Source organism: Penicillium soppii (genome assembly GCF_028829465.1).
Source record: "Penicillium soppii strain IBT 18220 chromosome Unknown utg000006l, whole genome shotgun sequence".
Lineage (NCBI taxonomy): Eukaryota > Fungi > Ascomycota > Eurotiomycetes > Eurotiales > Aspergillaceae > Penicillium > Penicillium soppii.
Window position 1 is genome coordinate 4,259,798 of NW_026643236.1, and position 22,520 is coordinate 4,282,317.

Sequence of the window (22,520 nt, forward strand, 5' to 3'; positions counted from 1 at the left end):
AAAGTGATCTTATTCATAAATTCACATAGTCATGCATGTAACAAATTTCTTTTTTAAGTTATCAACAACAATCCGCCAATCAGTACATCGGATGCCATAAATCCCCTACATAAAGAATCAACTCCAAGCTAGCATAAAGAGAACGATTTCCTCAGATCTAGAGCACAGTACCCTTGTTCTGCTCTTGATCAACCTTGTAATTTTTCCACATGGCAATACAGGGAACGGCAAGCACAAGGACAGCAGTAGCAGCAATACAGCCGTACTTTTGACTGTATCCATAGGCGAAGTTGATGGCGTCACGAGTCTCAGTGCCCGGTAGATATTTCATTTGAGCAAGATAGCCGCCGGCATAGATGGCTGCCCATTGATCCTTGGAGCTGGCGGGCAAGGCATCGCGCAATCCCTGGGGGAAAGTGTTGGCATAGATAGCAGCGGAAACAGCGTATCCAATGGCACCACCCAAGCTCGAGAACAGAGAGATTAGTGAGATCATCATGGGGATACCCTCACGGTCAGAGGCGCACATGACAGCCATTTGCTCTCCAATGACCATCATACCACCAGCGAAAGCGATGAAGATCTGACACATGATAACATATCCGATATCACCGTCTGAGCCGCGGAAATGGATCATCAGACCGGCACCCAAGGCCATCAAGGGAAGAGCGAAGAACAAGCAGGTGTTTTTGAATTCTTTCACGTAGCGAATCCAAATCCCGAAAATAGGAGACCAGAAGCATGAGCCGACGGTGTAGATTGCGGTCATATAGCCGGTCTTTGTCACATCCAGGTTGTATACGACCATCACAAAGTAGTAATAGTATAGGTCCCATGAGTAGAAACTGAAATACAGGATGGCGGAAAGAGCACAAGCGCCGAAGACGGTGCGATCCCTGAATAGCTTGTAGGGGATAAAGTGGGTGCGAGCAAACCACTTCTCCCAGGCAGCGAACACGAAGAAGAGGATGAAACCAATCACCAAGGGAGCAATGAAGGCAGGCTCGCTGTACTGAGTCCGACCATAGTTGAACAAGCTGAACGGAAGTAGGAACAAGATGAAAGCTGCCATCAAAAGGAGAGCTCCAACGACTGTTTGATTGGTCAGTACTAAGTCTTTGGAAAGTGAAGGGGGAAATGAGTGAACTTACTGTCAAACTCGTGCAGATAGTGAACAATGGACTGTACCGTAGTCCTTCCACTGACCCGGCGCTGCAAGACGCCCATTCTGCGTGCCTTCTTCTCGTAGTACTTGAAAACAGCAGCCAGAGGCAAGAAAACAAATGGCATAATTATAGCAAATGAGCCATAAGCCCAACGCCAACCGGAGGTCTTGAGGAAGTTGGTAGCAGCCAATGGACCGGTGAAGGAAGTACAGATGAAGGGGGTCGAGGCAAATGCAAATGCAAATGCACGGTTGCGCATGCCGGAAGTATCGGCGATGAAGATATCCAAAATGATATAAATAGCATCATATCCAACCCAGTAGAGGACATAACCAGCAGCGTAGCTGTTGGGACCGTCGCAAGCAGCAAGAATGATGATACCAAGGATATAGACCGCCGTGAAAATTACAAGGCCTTCGGCACGTCCCCACAAAGTGAGGATCTTTCCAATGGGGAGTTTGAGGACTCCACCGATGATACTTGCCAAGATAGACGCCGTGCTGACTTGGGAAGCATCTTGGAAGTTAGAGTAGGCGTAGTAAAGCACATTGGAGCCAATAGAGGAATGCAATGCTAGCATAAAGAAACAAATCCAAATCCTGTGATTGCTATTAGCGTTTGATTCGGCATTAAATCAGTTCATAATGCTCACCAGGCATATGTGGCGTAGACAGTCTTCTTGCCCCAAACTAGAGCAACAGCTTCAGCCTTGCGCACACCCGGGGCAGCATTGGCGCTTACCCCGTCAGGGTGTTCCTTGATCTCCTTCTCGGAACGACCTTGGTTACTGATGACACTGCCTAATCTGTTCTGCTCCACATTGACATCGTTCTTCGTCTCAGTCTCTTCTGCTGGGCGCAGATCTTCAACTATTGTGCGGTCGTTACGACCACGAGTGAGGTTGATGACACCCATGGTGAGGTTGAAGGTACCGCCGCTTCTGTGGAAGTTCTTGAGAGTGATAGAGAAAAGAAAAGTAGAGGGAAGAGCGTTGGGAGTACGCTTTTATGTAAACAATTTGGCATAGCAAGGATTTTGCAGTTTTTTTCCTCTAAAAGAAATAAATAAATCTAATCATTTCCTATTAGTGCCGGATTGCCCGAGTTAAGCGGATCAGATAACTGCGAACATGGAATAGGCTCAAAGAACAGACCGATTATTGGCTGCTCCGTCACGCCCGAATTCAACAAAGGCCTAGAATTTGCCAATGGCAGTTGGGCTCATATATACCGAAAAAAAATCGTGCAGTGATTCGCTCAAAACTAGGGAATGGGTCAGGGCCCGTCGAGATCATGCTCAGAGTTTGGCTAAGCAATAAGAGCCACAAGAAAAAAAAAGCGTCAGTTGCCAGTGCTCGCGATATTGTTATGTTAAGATCCTATTCGTTGTAGCAAGTCTGCTAGCTTGACTGATAGCCATATGTGTACTGATGTAATAAAACAGTTAGGAGGTACCCTCAAAAGAGTTGAAATCAGGCTCAGATGCCTAATGCAATAAAAGACAAAGCCGAAGCCCGGGGATTCCGGTGAAAAAGCCACTTCAGGCAGTGGAGCTACCTGCTCGTCATCCGCGGCATGCAAATTTCAGTAGCTCTCCCGTAACACGCTTATCACTTTACAATCTATCAATGAGACTTGAAAGTGAACACGGATTATTTGATTCAACTTGTAGTTAGTCCGCAGGTTCTTCGCAAGTGTTTTTATATCTCAGATCTTATCAGATTCATCAAAGTTCAATTCATTTAGTCTTCCAGATCCACCTTGACCGAAAGGGATTTTGACTTGGCCCCAAACTGCAGTTTTGGTTAGTGGTTCGGATCCAGGGTTTGCCATAACAGCTGATATTATCGTTTTTTTTTGGTTCTTTGCTTTTTCTATCTGATTGAACGAATTGCTTAGGTCGCAGTGTCACTGTTCCACAGCCTTAAACAAGCTTGCCTTGACTCACATATGAAGAGAAAAAGCACTGTCATTCCATGAATAGGTCTTTCTTTTGCCACTCGCTTTTTTAACATACGAATTTGTTATTCACTAGGCTTGCGGGCCATTCCAAGGTTCCGTAGTATTATAATTGTCTGTTTGAATTTTACCGTGATCATGTTATGGTGGTACCATGAGTACTAGTTTGATTGAATCACAGGGTTGAGTACGGAGTATATTTTTTACAGTCCTCGGGATGTGGTCGGATGATCTTTTTCCTTGGCTTAGGACCTTATTTAGCTTGGTTTCACTTTCTTTGCATGCGCCTAGAGGTCTTGGCGTAGGCAAATATCTTATTGCACATGCATCGACTACGGTTAGAGCGATATATATAATCTCAATATCTCATTGGCGCCAAAGATTGATCATTTCCCATTTATCTTAAACTAAAAGCTAATTCTTAGAAGACGCCATTACCTACTAGATCGCTTGAAATGGAATAGTAGTATGGCTTTAGCAAGAATGTTACACCATTGCATTGACTTCGCACTGTTTCTACCTTCTCTAGCTTTCAAAGTGCATTGCTAATATGACATCTGAGATGATGTTGATGTTGGAATATTTGAAAACGCTGCTAGGTCTAGTGATTGCAACAACTTCGATGCACAACACGAAGCTTGCTGGTTTATAAAGGATAGGCCCTTATTGTAACGGGGAATAGGAGATATACCAAGGAAGCTCGTAGCAAGATTATCGTATATCAATTTCAAATCAAGAGTGAAGATGCTGCTTTCACTGACGAAAACTAAACGCTATTAAATCCTTACCAGGGTGTTGCAGATCCCGATCCCTTCCAGAACAAACGCCGTCAAAAATCAAAAAGATATGTCAAGGCTGAGACCCCAGGAGTCGAGACTTTAGACATCGTTTCAATGCTATTCTCATATTCATCGTGCCAAAAAAAAAAGTAAACCCATAATGGTTTGTCGCGTTTCGAATCTATTCGTTTCGCTTGGCAGCAGCCTCGGCAGTCAATTTCAGAGCCGCAGGAGCATCGTCGCGAGGCATGTACAACTCGACCAGCTAGATATTGTATTAGCGGAGATGTCAAAGGTTGGTTGGGCTGAAAAAGAAACTCACCCGAAGCTTATCCGAGACATTGAAAGTTTCATCGGCGAACAGATTGTTGAGCTCATCACGGGTTTTGATGCGGTAGCCTTGGTAGTTATCCTTGGCTCCAAAGACCTTGGGGATGTTGGCAAAGTCCCAAGGTTGAATATCATTGTATCCGGCATCCCAACCATGAATGTATCGCTCGATGGTATAACCTTCATTGCAAATCACAAATCTGGCATTTATAAGCATGTTACTGTTAAATTTTGAATCCAAGGGGCACTTACACAATAGGATTCAGATTGTTGCGCAGAATCGTGCTCAACTCTTGCACAGTCAGTTGTATACTTCCATCGCCAATGAAAAGAATGGCACGGCGGTTCTTCTGCTCCTTAGCAGCGAGAGCAGCACCCTGGCAGGCTCCCATGGAGTAACCAATGCTACCCCAAAGTACCTGGCTGATGGCAGTCACATCCGCAGGGAAACGAGTATCCCAAATACCAAAGTTGGCAGTTCCAGTCTCTGTGATAATGATATCCTTTGGCTTCAACCATTGTCCAACGATTGGCCACAGCCACTTGTGAGTGATAGCTTGTTCGGTAGAAGCTTTCTCGCTGTCGGGCAGTCGGTTGTTAATCGGAGGAACAATTGCAGGGGTAAGAGCCTTCATTTGCTGAGTAACCTTCCTCAGCACACCCTTCATGTTAATGTTAGGGTACTCGGAGTACCGCACTCGAACAAAGGTGCTGTGGAAGTCAATGGTGTTCAGCTGCCCGATGCGATAGGTGAACCCGGTGGTGTTGAAATCAGACTTGATCGCTCCAATGCTTAGAATGAGATCGGAGGCCTCGACGGCCTCACTGACTCCAGGGTTGGATCCATTTCCAGCGTACACACCGCCAAAGTTCTTCTGAGTTTCGTCCACGGCTCCTTTACCCATGGGAGTCACAAATGTGGGCAAGCCGGACTTCTTTACCAGCTCATGCACTTCTTCCAATGCGCGGTGGCGGATCGCACAAGCGTCAACCAGGATAATGGGGTTCTTCGCGGCATGAAGATACTTCAATACAACATCGACCACGTAGTCCTCCTTCTCGGTATCGTTCTCAGGCAGTGAAAGATCAATGGGGGTTTTCAGGCGATCACCATTGACCTTCGCGGCGACCATATCAGTTGGCAAAGTGATGTAGACCGGACGACTGCGAATCCAGCATTCGCGGATGGCATTGTCGACCAGGGTCGCTGCATCGTGAGGATCGTTTAGGCGAGCGACAGAGCACGAGATGGCAGAACTCATTTTGTTAAAGACATTGAAGTCACCGTTTCCAAGAGTGTGGTGTAGCAACATTCCATCCTTTTGAGACTTGGTGGTGGGCTGGCCAACAATGTGGACGATTGGAACGAACTCGGAGTACGCGCCTGCGATAGCGTTAAGGGCAGACAATTCTCCCACGCCAAAGGTAGTGATCAGGGCACTAATACCCTTCACACGCGCATAGCCATCGGCGGCATAACCTGTCATGAAGTCACTTTTAGAGATAGGATATTCGCCATTTTTATCATTGTAGACTTACCAGCGTTCAGTTCATTGCAATTGCCAACCCACTTGAGGTCACACTTGGGCAGGTAATCCAAGGCCACAAGATTGTAGTCACCGGGCAAGCCATGCACTGAGCGAATACCTACCTCGTGGAGACGCCGAAATAAATACTCCGTAAGATCGATGGGATTCTTCAGCTCCCTAGTAGCGATATCGGTGGACGACATGATGAAATGAATGGAGTTGAGGAGATTTGAGGAGATGATGGAGAAAGAGAAAAAGTGCGTTGCGCAACCTTTTAAACAACAAGTCGGAACGTATTCAACCGGATGAGTGAGACCACTTTTAATACGTCATGGATTATATGTATTGATGTCATGCAATTGTCCCACCTTGCAAGGAAAAATTGGACTATAGTGCTAGATAAGAGATTTTTTCTAACATTTAAATCGCTCAATATGTATTTCGACATATTAAACAGTAAATAAAAGGATGCAAAAGTTCAAGTTGTAGTATACGAAGTAAATATGAAATATGAAGCTCTCCCTTGGGGCGATCTCCGCTTAAATCCAATCATAACAATCTCCGGGCCGATCACACAAAACTCCGACAACCCCACCACATTCTGATATATTAAACCTGCAGGGAAAAAAGAGCCATGCCTGGAGGATCAAACCACTCAAAGAAAAGAAAGGTGAGATTCTGATGTGAGGCTTGCAACAATTTCGAGAAGCGACTAACCGCTTGGATTAGGGTGGTGGAAAAAGTGGAAAATGGCAACAGATGGCAAATCGCACCCCTATTGAATCTGGTGATGTGGGTGTCTTTGTGACATGCGAGATGGGCAGAGAAAAAAAGTGTCTTAATGAAGCAATCGATCTTTTTTCTCAAGTGAGATTATTCGCTTTGCTTGATATCTCCGCGGCCTCACTGACTACCGATATAGGCCATTGAGGGAACTGACAAGGAAGAGGAAGAGGAACAAGATACTGATGATGAAGACATTGAGGCTCAAATCAAAAGGGAATTGGAGGGTTTACAGCCTAGCGAAAACAAACGTCGGTTCAAACCTGTGCAGTTGGACATGCCATGTGGTAAGTCTGCGATGATTACAGAAAAAGCAAAAACAACAACAAAAGAAATCGCCATTTCGCTTATGCGACCGGTCGCCCAAAGAGCATTGGCTAATCTCTGACAGTGACATTTGTGCGCCTGGATCCTTCAATAGAGCCAGTGCAACTAGTTCATCGTCTGTGTAGCGAGGCATATGCCGATCCAAACACCAAGAAGAGCCGATACGTTCAGCGTATGCATCCAGTCACGGCGATTCGGAAGACTTTGAGCGTGGATCTGGAGGCTTTTGCCCGAGAGATTCTCAAGCCCCATTTCCACTCCGGTGGCCCACCGAAGACGGTGAGTGCAAGGCTCCCCTTTGGGCAACCGGAGGTCGACTGATCTGGGAAAATGCCCGATATCCCATCTCGAGAGGGGAAAACGTACTTTGAACACCGCTGACCTGTCAATTTAGTACGCTATTCGGCCTACTGTGCGAGGAAATTCGAAGCTCAGTCGAGATGTTATCATCAAGGTCGTGGCCGATGTTGTTGGCCCTGAGCATCCTGTCAACCTCACAAACTACGATCATATGATTCTGGTGGATATCGCCCAAGTAAGTTATTGAGTACTGGAACGTTGAATCATTGGCTGACTTCTCACAGAATGTGATTGGTATGAGTGTCGTGGGAGGTGATTATGATAAGCTGAAACGGTTCAACTTGGCCGAAATCTATAATCCCAGCCCGAAGGGAGGACCAGAGACCCCATCATCTAAGCGCACCGAGTCCATGACTTAGTGTCAATTGTGCATAGGACCAATCTATTTTCATGCAAGGATACCTTGCTACTTTCATATTAAACAAATGTATCTTCTGGAAACCTCTTTCATGAGCCATTATCCATAGCATATTTACAATAGAACTCCGATTGATGTGTCTCATTTGTACAATGATGTTGCTATGCCAGAGGATTCAATACTCGGACCACGTCCGCGTTCATGCAGCCACAAGCCGTCCCGCACTGGGGCTTTGGCATTTCTATTTGGGGAAAAGAATTGGAGAAGATAGACCGTTATTATTATGTTACACAAGGGTTCCATTTAGTCTTAAAAAGGTAAACGAAAAGGAAAATCCGAAACGATCCTGGGGCGAGCCATCGATGGATCTAAGGGGCCCGAGCCCGCGGTGAAGACCTGCCACGAAGGAAACCGACTCGGGAAGATGACATGCATTTCAGTATTTAAGAGAAAAATCTCCGCTGGCTTGCATATATCCTGGTGGAGAAGCAGAAAGGGTATACTGTTCTCACGGTTCGAGCAATCGGAAGTGACTGCTGATCACGGAAATAGAGACAAGCAGGGACTAGTCAAACCTAAACGAATGAAACAGAATGAAAATCAAAACAAAATGATAGAAAAGCCGTCAAAAAAGGAGATTCCAAGAATCGAAGAACAAATCGAACATCTCTGATTCTAGCGATCCATGGAGACTTCGGCAAGACGCAACTGTGATTGGTGGGAGGCGGGTGCTCGGATGGCCGCTTTTCTTAGAGCGGGATGGTTAGGCGAGACGGCTTCACTTAATTTCCATTTAATTACTTATTTTCAGATTGAACCAATGTGACTGTAGAAATTTTTGAGTATCTCGCTTGCCAATTATTGCTTCAGCGAAACACCTTGTTCTAATTATGCTCCGCAATCGATATTTCGTCAACCTCGGATAACCAATGCTTGGACTAACCTTCTGAAAAAGCGACAGGTTCATATCTCGCCTCGTTAAACCTAGTCGAGTCATGGCGCTGAAAATAATAGGCCCGTGGCCACTTTCCCTTGAACGCAGAGCGTTACGTGAGCATGCAATCGTGGCGGTCTGATGATCGCTTGTTTGATACGCTTGATGTCTCCATATATGGACTCTTTGGCGAGATTCCATCATTCTGGAAGCCCTGAAGTTTTTGTCATATATACTCCTGGAAAGTATGCGATTCAGGCCGAATACTCTCAGAAGAATATCCACCCCCGTGGCTGCCCAGGTTCATGAGTTGTGAGAGCCTTGCTTATAAATAGCCCCCTCGCAATTCCTTATGATCATTGATTCCAATGCAACAAGTCGACTTCAAAACATGGTCTGCCATGCCATCACTCGGAGGAACAAACATCCGTGGTAATTCATTCCATCGCCAGTCATATGCTACCGAAACGGACGAATCCCTCAGACTGGATGCTGTACTCTCCCTGCTGTTTCCTTCCACGGTTCATGTGCATCATTCACAACTACTTCCAGGACACGTCCACACCTTACGCCTTCTTGGGCTGTCAAATGGAACACACCTGCTGTTGAAGGGCTCTCCTTCTTCAAGGACTGCCCTTCTTCGCCGTGAACGGTATTTCCTTGAGACCGAAGCCCAATTCCTCGCACTTCTCGGACAAAGTGCAAATCCTTGTATCCCTCAACTCTATCATTATGACCCACATGGAAGACTCTGGGGTTCTGCCTACTTGATCCGACAGTACATGAAAGGAAGGAGTTTGTCGGAAATGGACAGCGACCTTTCTCCCCAGCAGCGAGACGATATTGATCGCCACTTGGGCTTCTTATTGAGCACGATAGGTCAAAACGCAGCCCCGGGGTTTGGATCCTTACAGCAAGTGGCATATGGCGCCAGCACGCCCTCCTGGAGAGACGCTTTCTGTACTCTTTTTGAGGGTATTCTTCGTGACGCCGAGGACACTTTTATCCATTTACCATATTCGGAGATTCGACAGGAGCTGAGTCGTCTGGCACCTGCTCTTGAAACTGTCACCCTGCCACGCCTGGTAGTGGTGGATTTTGGTCGGCCCTCCCACGTTTTATTGAATGAAGAGTCCAAACAACTGTCGGGCATTGTGGACTTTAGTAGCGCTCTCTGGGGAGACGTGTTGATGGCCGAGATCTTCGCAAATCCATCGCCGGCGGTTTTGCAGGGGGCAGGGATGGCATTGTCCAGAACGAGAGAGGAAAAGATTCGGTTAGCTTTGTATGTGTGGAAATACTGCTTTACTTATCCATGGATGTGTTCTTTGCTGACGCTATTATAACACAGATATGCCTGTTACCGGCTGGTCTCACAAATCACAGTCCAATACTATCGAAACCGAGACGAGACAAGCGAATTTGATGCCCGGAGGCGATTGACAACTACCATTGCGGAAATGTCGAGGCTTGAATAAGTATAAAGGGTTAGATTATGTTGAATGGCGCTCTGCGTGTTCGACATGACACCCAGGGTGTCATCATTAGACTGTGTGCTTCGTGCTTGCATAGCGAAATTTCCTTCCAGCGGCGCCTTATATATAGTTGCATGTGATTTGGAGTTGTGTTATTATTTAAGATTCAAAGCGCTCTCAAAATTTTCGATCAGTTATAAGCCAGTATATTATTCAAAAACCAAAATAGAAGAAAAATTCCCAAAATAAACACACAAAGCTGATTGAACATAAAATAGTTGCAGTTGGCTCGCGCCAAGTACCGCGGAATCATAGGGCGGACTTCGACTGATCACAACTTTAGGACTCCACTTTAGATCCGTTAGCTACGTATCTCTCTCTCCACACTTCACTTTTTTGATTTGTACAACGTTGTATTCTCCCCAACTTTGCTTCCGATCGCAGGATATGGCTCATTTCTTGCGTGGAAAGCAAGCTGGTATCCAAAAGGACCTGTCTGAGGGTTTATCCCCGGACTTGTTCCTTCTGGACGACGTAGGTCTTGGCATCCCAGGCTTCCTCATTTTTCGCAACTGACGCCGCCATTTCCAGTTTGCACGATGTGGTGTGAATTCGCAGATTAGCGCTATCGCTTACGATCCAGTTCAGTCCCTCATCGCCGTCGGCACCAGTGATACCCAGTTCGGAAGTGGGCAGATCTATATCTTTGGCCAACGACGGGTGCATGTGACGTTTGAGTTCCCGCGCAAGGCGTCCGCGCGTTTCTTACAGTTTTGTGGCGGCAAAATCATCAGTATCGACTCTAAAAATGAGATTAGTGTATTCTCCTTGGAAACTAGACGCATAGTGGTGTCCTATGCACCACCGGGTCAAGTGACGGCTCTATTAACGGACCCAAGCTTGGATTATGCGTTTATTGGCTTGCAGAATGGTCGGTTCATTTCCATTAGGTGAATTGCAAATAGGGATACTAATTTTATAATTAGGTGAAATCATTGCATATGATCTCGACCGAGAGTCATTGACGCCTTTCAGGGTTCCTAATCTGTGGTTGGAGCGCAACCCCCGCGCAAGATTTTTCCCCGTTGTGTCGCTGGAATTTTCCCCGCGGGACATCGGAAAAATCCTAGTGGGATATCCCGAAGGAGCAGTGACTTTCACTTTTAAACAAAATGTTGCGCAAAAATACTTTGTCTATGAGGTCCCTCCTGGGGCTCCAGGCGGAGACACACTGCCAACGCACGAAGTGCGCAGACCCAAGTTGACTAACGCGATCTGGCACCCAAATGGAATATTCATCTTGACCGTCCATGACGACGCAAGTATGGTGCTTTGGGATACAAAAGATGGCCGTAAACTCCATGCACGGACAGTCCAGACCCCCAATGTAGATCAGCCAGATACTGGTAGATCTGGTCCATCTGACGAGAGTGCTGGACCAAAGGAGCCCATTACAAAGATTATTTGGTGTGCCAAAGAAAACCCTGATGATACAGGTCTGCTAGTGGCCGGTGGTCGACCTGTTGGTGATTCGAACAAGGGGCTCGCTTTCCTGGACATGGGCCCTACTCCCAACTACCAGACCTCCTCTTGGCAGGTTTTGTCGACCTACTTAGAACGTTTCCGAAGACAAATCAACCTTCCAGTCCCCCAGGGAGCCAAGGTTGTCGATATTTGCCTCATTCCAAGGTCCTCGCCCTACTTCAACGGTGCCCATGATCCGATTGCCATCATTGCTATGCTCTCATCGGGTGAAATTCTCACCTTGAGTTTCCCTAGTGGGCATCCAATCACTCCAACTAACATGCTACATCCATTCCTCACACTTGTTCATCCGTTTGTGAACAAATCGGTACTTACACCAGTCGATCGTTCTGTGTGGCTCGGTCTGAAAGAGCGCCGATTGCAAGGCCCGAAATTTGTAATGGGAGGTGCAGAGGCGAAGAATCCCCTCAAACGCTTCGAAAACCGCAACGTTGTCTCGATGGCACACGCAGACGGAACCGTCCGTGTTTGGGATTGTGGCCACGATGATGAAATTGAGAACGGCGATGTGATCCAAGTTGATCTTGCCCGTGCCATTGGTCGTGTCAGCAACATTGAAGTAACCGAAATGTCTTTTGCAAGTGGGTCGGGCGAGATGTCTATCGGACTAAAGACCGGAGAGCTTGCCATATTTCGATGGGGGAACAATCCTTCCTATGGACGCGAAGAGCCCCCGGGTGCAAACCAAGCAGGAAAGCTGACTCCCATCGCCCGGAGAACAGACCCTGGTCTCAAAACAGGCTTGCTCCCTTTGACCCTTTTGGATATGCAGCAAGGTCCAGTAACCGCGTTGAAGCATGGACAGGTTGGATTTGTGGCGGCCGGGTTCCAAGGTGGTTCTTTGGTCATTATTGATTTGCGGGGACCCGCAATAATACACACCGCGCACATGTCAGACTTTATCAAGGCACCGAAACGAACCAGCTTCCGCAAGGCTCGGGGCTCGGATGATGCCCAGCCAGAATGGCCTACTCAAATTGAATTCGGTGTGATGACGTTGGAAGGCGATGGTAAGCATGATTAAGGGTATATTCAAATGAATTATAGCGCTAATCCTTTTCCAGATTACTCTAGCATATGCTGCTTCGTTGGCACAAACAGAGGCAACGTGGCAACCTTCAAGATTGTTCCTGCGTCCAATGGAGCTTACGAAGCCGTCTTCGCAGGAACAACCTCAGTTGATGATAGCGTCGTTAGTGTCATTCCAATAGACGCAGATTCTGGCGGCCTTGCTTTGGCTACCCCTAGTGCTGTCGGAGGGTTGAGGAATGGCGCAAAGGTCAATGGTGTCGTCATTGCCGTGACTGCGTTGGGGTGTCGAATCTTCAAGCCTCCAACCTCAAAGGGTGCTCACAAAGCATGGGAAGACTATCTCTGTGACTCAGCCGCGGTAGTCAAGACCGAAGGACGGGGCTATAGCTTAGTCGGTCTCTTCGGTGATGGTAACGCTCGGGCATTCTCCATTCCTGCCCTTCGAGATATTGGCTGTACTAAGATCAACCACATCGCGGATGTGCGACGGCTTTCAGACGCATGTATTACCCCAACTGGAACCGTTATGACATGGGTCGGTCCTTCGGAGATCGGGCTGTTCAATGTGTGGGGAGATGGAAGCAGGGTGTAGGTTTCCCCAATGATTTGGCCGAAGAACGATACTGAGACTATTCGCAGACATCCCTCAAACGACAAGCTTTACAATCCCGAGGCAGTTATTCCTCAGCGTCCTACTATCACTAACATCCAATGGATTTCCGGCACACAATACATATCACCAGCCGACATGGACATTCTGAGTACGTTATCCCCACCAGTGTCTACTTTCGATGTGTATATCTTGTTAACATAAGATACAGTTGGTGGCCCAGACAGACCACCATCTAAGCGAATGGTCGAGCAGATGAAATATGAAGACCAAGAACGCCGCAAAGCCACAAGAGAAGGACGTGCCCCTCCACCGGAGGCAAGTGGCAGTGGACAAGGGTACTGGTCTGACATGACTCGAATGGTTCAGGAACGCACAGAGCGCCTTGGGATCGCAGGGGACAGCATGGACAGACTAGAGGAAAACAGCAGCGGCTTCGCTAACGATGTCGGCAAGTTCGTACAGTCACAAAAGAAGAAGGCTGTTTTGGGCGGTAAGTTGATCGTCAATACTGGCCTAAGTGTGAACCCCCTTGCATGATTGACGCTGACCGGTCTTTCACACAGTTCTTGGTTCAAAGTTTGGTTTTTAGTCGGTGCTCGCCGGGTCTCGCTACACACAACTTGAACGGCCTATTTACAGCATTTGGCGAATTCCTCCCTCCCTCCGGCTTCAGGTTGATTTGGTGATGTGACAGATCATATTGGCTACAAGTACATTAGTTACTCCACTTTGCCCAGTGAAGCTTTCTATTAATCCCCGCTCTAATGCGGTTGAATGAATGTAGATAGGAGGTTCCATGTGTCTGACGTGGCCCTTGTGTCAATGCGTATCATGAGTTTATTCTCTTTCAGCTCCGAAACATGACACCAATCCAACTATGCAAGAAATACAATTGACAAAACAAAGACTCAGGTAAGACATATTCCATCTAGGTTTATAGCGTTACAGAGAATACACAAAATCGTCAAGTGGCTATGTTCTATTGAATGTCTAGAAAATTCTTTGTTTATTGCCTGCGACTATACATACTCGCCACGTATATGTATGTAGGGATAGATTGCTGTTCCCCAATGTTGTTCCGTTGATGGTTATTGCCACCTGGCAGCGATGAAGCGTACATTATAGCAATGGAGATACAGCATAGTCTTGCACTAATGGTAATACACATGCAGGCTCAATGGATGTAGCGTGTGGGCACGCAGTGCAAAATTCAATTATGGTCGATTCTATTTCATAGACTATAATCAATGTCCATTTAGGGTTGGAAGGTGAAAACCATTCCTAGGGTCGTAAACATCACGTTCCGGCTATCATAAAAGAGCATGTAGAGGGAGAAAAGCGAAAGCAAGAAACTGGGAGCTAGAGTGAATCGCCAACAAAGTCTAGTGCACCATGACCTCGGGTTGAGCCGGGTGAGCTGGCTTAGCAGACGATTCATCCTTTTCGGCGTCATCACCCATCTCAACATCCTCATCTCCATCGCCGCCCTCCTCCTCGTCAAGGTCTTCCTCATCATCATCGCTCTCGGCCTCGAGATCTTCACTCTCGGCATCAGAGACCTCATCTTCGTCTTCATCCTCCTTGCCAGCAGGAGCTTCCGCGCCTTCCATCTCGTGATCCTCGCCATCAGCGGGCTTGTTGGATTCCTCCAACTCCTTGAGGAGCGCAGCTTCAAGCTCGCGCTCCTCGGCACCGTAGGCACCGCTGTCATCCTCAAGACCATCGGCCTCAGGCTGATCAGGTGGGTACTCGGCGGGGGCAGAGTCATCAGAGTCCCTAGTAAGAGATAGTGTCAACAACGGGTTCACTTTGTAAACAAACGAAACAAGGGATCTCACCATTTGATTGCAAAGCGGGTCACACGGGGCTTCTCGGCGAGGACATTGCGTCGGATGCGCTCGATAATAGGCTTCGCAGGAGGCTCAGCTGCCAGTTCCTCGCTGTCGTACTCGTTGTTCACGTAGTAGCCGACCCGAACGAACTCTCTGCCATCGTAGCTACATGTGAGGAGGATGACGGTAACACCCAGCATCTCTGAGGTGGGGATGCGCTTAACATCAGGCGCATCGGCCTCGAAGATGAACTTGTTCACTCCGACCGGTATGGGACCGACCAATAAAGAGTCGAGTTCTTGGTCATACTCGGAGCTTTTTGATTGTTAGAACCCGTGTTAATGGAGAGAACAATAATTGGAGCATCAACGTACGAGGTGGCGGATCCGACGTAGGTAAGTTTCCATTCCAGATCTAGGAACAAATTGTTAGAGACCTCAGTCAAAAGCAAAGGAAGACAAGTCAGAACTCACCCTTCTGGAGTTGCTCTAGACATTCGAAGGTGATTTCGAATTGATAAGAGGCGGTGAAAGGAGCCGGGTTGTTGAGGTTTTTCACCCCGAGGAGTGAAACGACAGACATGATAAGATATGTGAGTATGTACGCTTGGTTTTGAGAATCGAAGAGGTTGGGAGAAGTGAAGGATGATATAGACAGGGGGGAAGAAGTCAAGGTCAAAAATTATAAGTGAAGGAGAGAAACAAACAGGTCCACAAGAATGCAATTAACTCTCGACCCCTCTAGTACAATGCGAGGAGCCCATCGATCGACGCGCCTTCGCGTCCCTCGCATTACTTCACCGCCTGCACGTGATCTCAATTCCACTACCCGGGCAACCTACGCAAGTCTCGTCATCTACCTAGGTAGCCTTGCTAAACCCAGCTACTTTTTATCTTTGCGGCTGAGGGTTATCTTAAAGTGGCTGTGTCACACCTGAGCACTTTCATATCCGCGAGATTCATATCAATTCCTTCAACACCCTCATCCCATCATTGCGCAAACTTTGAATTTTTGACTTGCGACTTTTGACTTCTAACTTGACCAGCTTCACCCATTTTCTTCACTTTGCGATCATCGCGTATCATCGTCTATCATGGCGGACGATGAGACCGAAGCTGCCTCCTTCCAGGCACAAGCCTTGAGTACTGAGCCGCAAGTCTCCATCGAGGAAAATGCCGATAGCTCGGATTCAGATGATTACGATCCATCACAGGCATTGGGGGATCAATATACAACCTCGTTTTCTAATCCTCATCAAACTGATGATGGCCCCACTGGTGACTCTCCCCCGGATGATATCGAAGATTCCGCCCCCAATCCACCCATCACATCGGACAACGAAGCAAGCGACGCTCTTGATCCTTCTCAGAACCCCTCACGCGCTGAGTCTCAGACTTCAACGGCCGCTTCACCCTCCGGTGATGCGGTGCAGCCCAAGACCAGAATAATTGGTGGATTTGAGGTTGATCAGGACGAAGATGAAGAGGGTGATGCGGATTATGAGCCCCCAGCTGTACTTGAGGACGAGGATGATATTCCCGTGACAGTTTCTGAAGATCTCAGTTCAGGAAATGCAATTCAAAACACTTCCACCCTTGATGTACCATCACACCAAGCTGAGCAGGAACCTGCCAGTGGGCCAGATCTTTCAAATAGTTCTTATTCTCCTGCTCATGTTCCTAATATTGATTCTTCTTTTGTCTCTGGCCAATCTCACTGGCCCGCGCAGAATTTGCAATCCACAGCTATGCAGAACAGTACTGCCCCTACTCCTGTACCCGACTCTCCTTCCGCACAGGGACGTCTTGCCCATGACCGCGTGGGAATCCTGGAAGATCGAATCGAGGAGGACCCCCGAGGAGATATCCCTGCATGGTTGGAGTTAATTGCCGAACACAGAAGCCGTGGCAGACTAGACAGTGCTCGAGAAACCTACGAACGCTTTTTGAAGTTGTTCCCCATGGCGGTAAGTTTACTTCTTACCCTCACTCAGCAGGATGCAAGATTGCTAATTCGACATTCTCCAGGCTGACCAATGGGTGGCATACGCCAACATGGAGTCCGAACTCAACGAATTGTTTCGCTTAGAGCAGATCTTCAACCGAACACTCTTGACGATTCCTAGCGTCCATCTTTGGTCTGTGTACCTTGATTACGTCCGCCGTCGTAACCCCTTGACCACGGATGCCTCTGGACAGGCAAGAAGAACCATCTCGTCCGCATATGACCTGGCCATTCAGTACGTCGGCATGGACAAGGATTCCGGCAACATCTGGACGGACTACATTGAGTTTATCCGTTCTGGGCCAGGGAGTGTAGGAGGATCCGGCTGGCAGGATCAACAAAAGATGGATTTACTGCGAAAGGCCTATCAGCGTGCTATCAGCGTTCCCACTCAAGCCGTCAATACGTTGTGGAAGGAGTACGATCAATTTGAGATGGGGCTGAATAAACTCACGGTACGTCGGGTGACATCTAGTCCACCAGTCTTGTGCTAACGCTCTTATCCAGGGCCGAAAATTCTTGCAAGAACATTCGCCGTCCTACATGACCGCGCGCAGCTCCTACACTGAGCTGCACAACATCACACGAGATTTGGTCCGCACCTCGCTCCCTCAGATGCCCCCAATGCCCGGAGCCGAAGGTGATGCTGAATTTTCGGCGCAGGCGAACATCTGGAAGCGTTGGATCGCTTGGGAAAAGGAAGATCCTTTGGTGCTCAAGGAGGACGACGCTGCTGCTTTCAAAACTCGTGTGATCTACTTCTACAAACAGGCTCTCATGGCGATGAGCTTTTTGCCCGAGATATGGTTTGATGCTGCTGAGTTTTGCTTCTTGAACGACATGGAGAGCGAAGGCACCGAGTTCCTGAAACAGGGCCTTGAGGCAAATCCAGAGAGCTGCTTGCTGACCTTCAAACGCGCGGACAGATTGGAGGTTACTTCTGATTCCGAGCAAGATTCTACCAAGCGTGCGGCCAAGGTCCGGGAGCCTTACGATAAACTACTCGACGCACTGTACGAGTTGATCAACAAGGCCCGCAACCGGGAAACACAAGATGTTACACAGATCGAAGAGGCTTTTGCCCCCCAAACAACCGAAAGCCAACCTCAAAGTGAGGACGAAGATGACCCTGAAGCAAAGGAAAGAGAAGCGGCGAAAACAGCACAGATTGATGCAGTCCGCAAAGCCCATGCCGTTCAGATCAACCTTCTTTCTAGGACTGTTTCCTTCGCATGGATTTCACTGATGCGTTCCATGCGTCGAATCCAGGGCAAAGGAAAGCCTGGCGAATTGGCTGGGTCTCGACAGATTTTTGCCGAAGCCCGAAAGCGCGGTCGGATTACCAGCGACGTTTACATTGCCAGCGCTCTGATGGAATACCATTGCTACAAGGACCCCGCCGCCACCAAGATATTTGAGAGGGGCGCAAAACTATTCCCAGAAGACGAGAATTTTGCACTCGAATATTTGAAACATCTGCTCGACATCAATGATGTCATCAGTAAGTTTGCCATGATAAAATGTCAAAAACCTAACTAACAACGACCATCAGATGCCAGAGCTGTGTTCGAAACGACCGTGAGGAAATTAGCATCAAATCCCGAGAATGTTCACAAGGCCAAGCCTATATTTTCCTTCCTTCACGGGTATGAGTCTCGATACGGCGATCTCACTCAGGTGATCAACCTGGAGACTCGCATGCGCGAGCTCTATCCCGATGATCCTGCTTTGGACCAATTTGCTCATCGTTACGCCATCCCCACCTTCGATCCTACATCTGTGCGACATATCTTGTCGCCATCCCAGACACGACCAAAGACTACTACCATGGCAGGCTATACTACAGAGATGCAAGGTTCTCCCGCACCCAGATACATGGATGTCTCGCTTAATTCACCGAAAAGACCGTATCCTGCCGACGAGTATGATGATGATGACAACCGTCCGCGCAAATTTGCTCGCGCTGAGTCCCCAATGAAGGTTGGGCAAACTCGACGCCTTGACCAGCCAAAGCGGGTGCAGCAGCTAAACGGTCAAACCACTTCATACAAGCCTCAAGGATCCCCTACACCCCTGCCCCGGGAAGTGGTCACTTTACTGAGCATTATCCCTCCCGCCCACGCATACAACATTTCACGCCTGTCTCCAGAGAAAATGATTGACCTTCTTCGCCGCGTTGATATCCCTGCCACCACTGCTCAAATACCACTACCGCAAAATTCTGGCGGGGGAATGACCCAATACTCCGGTAAGTTGACTGTTGAATCGGCTCCTCCCTCTTGTCGATATCATTGTACTCACATGCTCTAAGGCTCTTACCGTTGAACTATGGGTGCTTGCGCCTCTTTGAGGAACTGCCATCTTTCCGCTTTCTGTGTACAATCTATCGATCTTTGCTTTGCAATCAATACCTTCCATTTCCACGGCGCACAAAATATCCCGATTTGTCTTTGACATTGATGATTCAACAACTTTTTTCTTTCTCTTCGAAGGCATTCCATGACACATGATCAGAGATTCTGCGATTGCCCAGAACCCTATTGCATTCATCGGCGTCGAGCTGTCTGGCATCATTCCAAATGGGGCTCAGGCTCCAACGTTTGCTTGCTGATTGGGTCTTCGCGCCCAGTCATGTTTTGTACAGTTTTGAACAAGCAACGCAGAGAATTCTACTATTGAATTTAGCGAGATCTCTAGGCACATCTTCAATGGCGGCTTGGTTACCCTCAAACTAGTAATTTGCACCTACATCGGTACCTCTAGTGTAGACCCCAAGGGCCAATGCGATTGCTTGTTCAATGAACCCTTCCATTTGCCGTCTAACTACATGGATACGAACCAATTCTATCCCAATAGAGTAAAGTAATTCATTCTGTCAGTAGATGTTCATGGTCTGGTACTCTATATTGGCACTTGGTGTTGGCACTTGGTATATACACATCCTCGCTTATTTGTGCCTCTCTTTGCGTGCGCCTTTATCTTACCAATTACGAATCGTACAATCTCCATCTTTTCTGAACCCGAACTGGATTCCCATTTCGCGACAGACTAACTGAATTGATGCAAATGATTGCTGCGTCGATTCTGGAACTGCGAAATTCGTTGAGTGATAATATTCAGCACCTGGATTCATCTCCAGGACATCGGGCCCAATTTCAAGTCTCTTGAGATTCAAGAACTGCTTCTCTCGTTTCGCCAGCATGCTTCGAAGATTCCTGATGATAATATCGAAGTCTTCCTCCCGACAATATGCGAGATTGAGATATTCTAGGCTTGGTGGGAGAATCTCTAGAAGAGAGACTCTTGGCTGGTCGTTTGAACCAAATTGTAAAAGGGTGCGTGTTGGTATGCGAAGTTCGCGTAGTTGATGGAATTCAATGAGATATCCAAAGGTATTCAAATCCCCTTCGTCATCAATATCCACAGGCCTAAATTCCCCTTTGTTGTTCAGTCGAAGCTCTCGAAGGCTGTGCTTTTGCATAGATGACGCATTGTAGAACAGAAAAGGGTAAAAGTCGATATAGCTTTCCCCCCAAATGGCATTGTTATCGTGTTGATATTCGAAAACCTCCAGATTAGAGCATGCTGTGATATCATCGATCATGCCCCGGCTCCCGTTATTCCTATGATGGCCACCGAGATCAATTTCCCTGATCCCAGATGTCACCGGCTTTGGGTGCCGAGAGAATGGGCTCGTCTTCACAGACCCCACCCGCACTGAACACTCGCATCGCGGGAAGGTAGAAGAATGGAAGAAGGTCACGCGCGTGATAATAATCCTTCATATCATCTGTCCAAAGCACCACTTTTTTCAATTGTTGCAATACTGGTTTCGGGCTGAATGGATTTTGTCGGCGGCAATTCGCGCCACCATAGACAGGAAATATGGCGAATATGAAAATTTCAGGTTTATACTTTTGACAGATTCCAGGGACAGCATGAACACAGCGAGCCAAGCATCAGGGCATCCTGTCCGCAGATCAGCCTCCCAGTGGTCAAGATTCTCGTCGGGCTCGCTTGTCTGTCTCAGATTGTTCCTGAGTGTGTCCACCTCATAATGGTCCCCAGGTCCCGCTCCGCCGTTCCATGAAGCGAGCAGGTTCCGAATGGCAGCTCCGGTTTTAGGATTTTGTTGAACAGAACGAGCAAGAAAATAAATTTGATGGCTGTCAACTGAGATTGTTTCGTGGGCTTTCGGCAGAAGTAACGAGTACCAATTACGGCATACCAGTAGGAGCCGAAGTCTGTCACCCTGATTGTTGACGTATTTACTGATGAGAAGAAGAATGTCGTTATTTGGGAACATTTTGGTAGATATATAGACTTAGTGGAAGATATTCAGTATTGCCAAGTCCAGTCCAAGCTTTGATCATCTTTGTGTTTAGCCTAGGCTGTTCTCGTTAGCGTTGACAGTGGATCCAGGCTCAGAACAAGATTTCCAGCTTTATGAGACAAGCAATCAATCAGATTCAATTACAATCAACTTGCTGTGGTCTAGCTAGTGGCGTATAAATATGTATGCAGGCGCTTTATTCAGCTGAAGCAAGAACCCAAAGCCAAACGCCTTAGTCAGGATCAATGGGTCCGCAAAGAGGAAGCACAAGAATATTGAAAGAGTACCTATGGAACCAGCCCATATAATGTCCATGCAAGATACAAGTCCGAAATTTTGAAATTGCCAGTAATGATGGATGCATAGAGTACTTTCGTCAACTTCCCTTTGCTATGTATATCTCTCTGGCCCCTATACCCCCATCCTTATCGCTGACACCTCCCCTGCCCTGGTCACAAATAGTATGATGCTTCCTATCAACAAAGGCATGTTTGCAGCATATTGGTCGACTTCCACTGAGATTCTCCGAGCCCAGATCCCCTTCAGACAATATACCCTAGACAACCATGTAGCTCGGACTTGGGCTACATGTACGCATATATATATTTATTTTAAAGAACAAAAGCTTTATTAAAGTTGAAAGCGCGAATGAATTAGTAGGTAACATGATACAACCTAGCATTGTTATAAGTTTTATACACAGGAATGTATCCAAAGCTTACATGGCTCGAATTGTCACGACACTTGCGAGTTTATACATTTATGTAGGTCTCTATTTTCTAATTATCTACTTGATATATTACCATGATATCAAAATGTATTATAGGCAGTTGATATGGTTATATGTTCTCTATATACATACAAAAGTTTGATTAAAGTTGAAAGCAAAGTGCGAGTTAACTGAACTGCTAGTACCTAGCATTACTGAAGGTTTCTCAAATATAATAATGTACCTAAAGCTCACATAGCTCGGACTTTGACGATACTTGTGACACTTGTTTAGGTCTCTTCATTCTAGCTGTCTATGTGATATAACACAATGGCATCACAATGTATTATAGACAGTTTGTATATATGTAAATATATATATGTATGTAGGTATGAATGGTGTAACATATTAAAAGACCTAAAAGAAAGCAATATTGATGTATGTACATATGTA

General features: G+C 47.1%; 9 protein-coding genes across 9 annotated transcripts; 4 read left to right on the plus strand and 5 right to left on the minus strand.

Annotated features, from left to right (window-relative positions):
- Positions 1 to 157: 157 nt before the first annotated feature.
- Positions 158 to 2,081, minus strand: N7529_008992 (Major facilitator superfamily domain general substrate transporter; the record flags this gene model as incomplete). Its single annotated transcript, XM_057244519.1, has 3 exons — positions 158 to 1,092; positions 1,152 to 1,765; positions 1,819 to 2,081. 3 exons carry the CDS (start codon positions 2,079 to 2,081, stop codon positions 158 to 160), a joined length of 1,812 nt encoding a protein of 603 aa, XP_057096057.1.
- Positions 2,082 to 4,084: 2,003 nt separating this feature from the next.
- N7529_008993 (alpha-keto acid decarboxylase family protein) lies at positions 4,085 to 5,965 on the minus strand (the record flags this gene model as incomplete). Its single annotated transcript, XM_057244520.1, has 4 exons — positions 4,085 to 4,168; positions 4,226 to 4,433; positions 4,486 to 5,713; positions 5,773 to 5,965. The coding sequence occupies 4 exons, from the start codon at positions 5,963 to 5,965 to the stop codon at positions 4,085 to 4,087; spliced, it is 1,713 nt and encodes a 570-aa protein (XP_057096058.1).
- A 431-nt stretch (positions 5,966 to 6,396) lies between these two features.
- Positions 6,397 to 7,591, plus strand: N7529_008994 (THUMP domain-containing protein; the record flags this gene model as incomplete). Its single annotated transcript, XM_057244521.1, has 6 exons — positions 6,397 to 6,432; positions 6,492 to 6,629; positions 6,685 to 6,832; positions 6,937 to 7,151; positions 7,267 to 7,407; positions 7,457 to 7,591. The coding sequence occupies 6 exons, from the start codon at positions 6,397 to 6,399 to the stop codon at positions 7,589 to 7,591; spliced, it is 813 nt and encodes a 270-aa protein (XP_057096059.1).
- A 1,301-nt stretch (positions 7,592 to 8,892) lies between these two features.
- N7529_008995 (phosphotransferase family protein) lies at positions 8,893 to 10,002 on the plus strand (the record flags this gene model as incomplete). The annotated part of the gene is made up of 2 exons (XM_057244522.1): positions 8,893 to 9,809; positions 9,876 to 10,002. 2 exons carry the CDS (start codon positions 8,893 to 8,895, stop codon positions 10,000 to 10,002), a joined length of 1,044 nt encoding a protein of 347 aa, XP_057096060.1.
- Positions 10,003 to 10,446: 444 nt separating this feature from the next.
- Positions 10,447 to 13,726, plus strand: N7529_008996 (uncharacterized protein; the record flags this gene model as incomplete). The annotated part of the gene is made up of 6 exons (XM_057244523.1): positions 10,447 to 10,533; positions 10,591 to 10,930; positions 10,986 to 12,554; positions 12,609 to 13,164; positions 13,216 to 13,337; positions 13,398 to 13,726. 6 exons carry the CDS (start codon positions 10,447 to 10,449, stop codon positions 13,724 to 13,726), a joined length of 3,003 nt encoding a protein of 1,000 aa, XP_057096061.1.
- Positions 13,727 to 14,571: 845 nt separating this feature from the next.
- On the minus strand, positions 14,572 to 15,603 carry asf1 (nucleosome assembly factor ASF1; the record flags this gene model as incomplete). Its single annotated transcript, XM_057244524.1, has 4 exons — positions 14,572 to 14,965; positions 15,028 to 15,336; positions 15,396 to 15,435; positions 15,495 to 15,603. The coding sequence occupies 4 exons, from the start codon at positions 15,601 to 15,603 to the stop codon at positions 14,572 to 14,574; spliced, it is 852 nt and encodes a 283-aa protein (XP_057096062.1).
- Positions 15,604 to 16,114: 511 nt separating this feature from the next.
- On the plus strand, positions 16,115 to 19,636 carry rna14 (cleavage polyadenylation factor subunit RNA14; the record flags this gene model as incomplete). The annotated part of the gene is made up of 5 exons (XM_057244525.1): positions 16,115 to 16,987; positions 17,049 to 17,480; positions 17,533 to 18,526; positions 18,578 to 19,273; positions 19,542 to 19,636. The coding sequence occupies 5 exons, from the start codon at positions 16,115 to 16,117 to the stop codon at positions 19,634 to 19,636; spliced, it is 3,090 nt and encodes a 1,029-aa protein (XP_057096063.1).
- A 369-nt stretch (positions 19,637 to 20,005) lies between these two features.
- Positions 20,006 to 20,629, minus strand: N7529_008999 (uncharacterized protein; the record flags this gene model as incomplete). The annotated part of the gene is made up of 1 exon (XM_057244526.1): positions 20,006 to 20,629. The coding sequence occupies one exon, from the start codon at positions 20,627 to 20,629 to the stop codon at positions 20,006 to 20,008; it is 624 nt and encodes a 207-aa protein (XP_057096064.1).
- A 207-nt stretch (positions 20,630 to 20,836) lies between these two features.
- Positions 20,837 to 21,331, minus strand: N7529_009000 (uncharacterized protein; the record flags this gene model as incomplete). Its single annotated transcript, XM_057244527.1, has 1 exon — positions 20,837 to 21,331. The coding sequence occupies one exon, from the start codon at positions 21,329 to 21,331 to the stop codon at positions 20,837 to 20,839; it is 495 nt and encodes a 164-aa protein (XP_057096065.1).
- Positions 21,332 to 22,520: the final 1,189 nt, after the last annotated feature.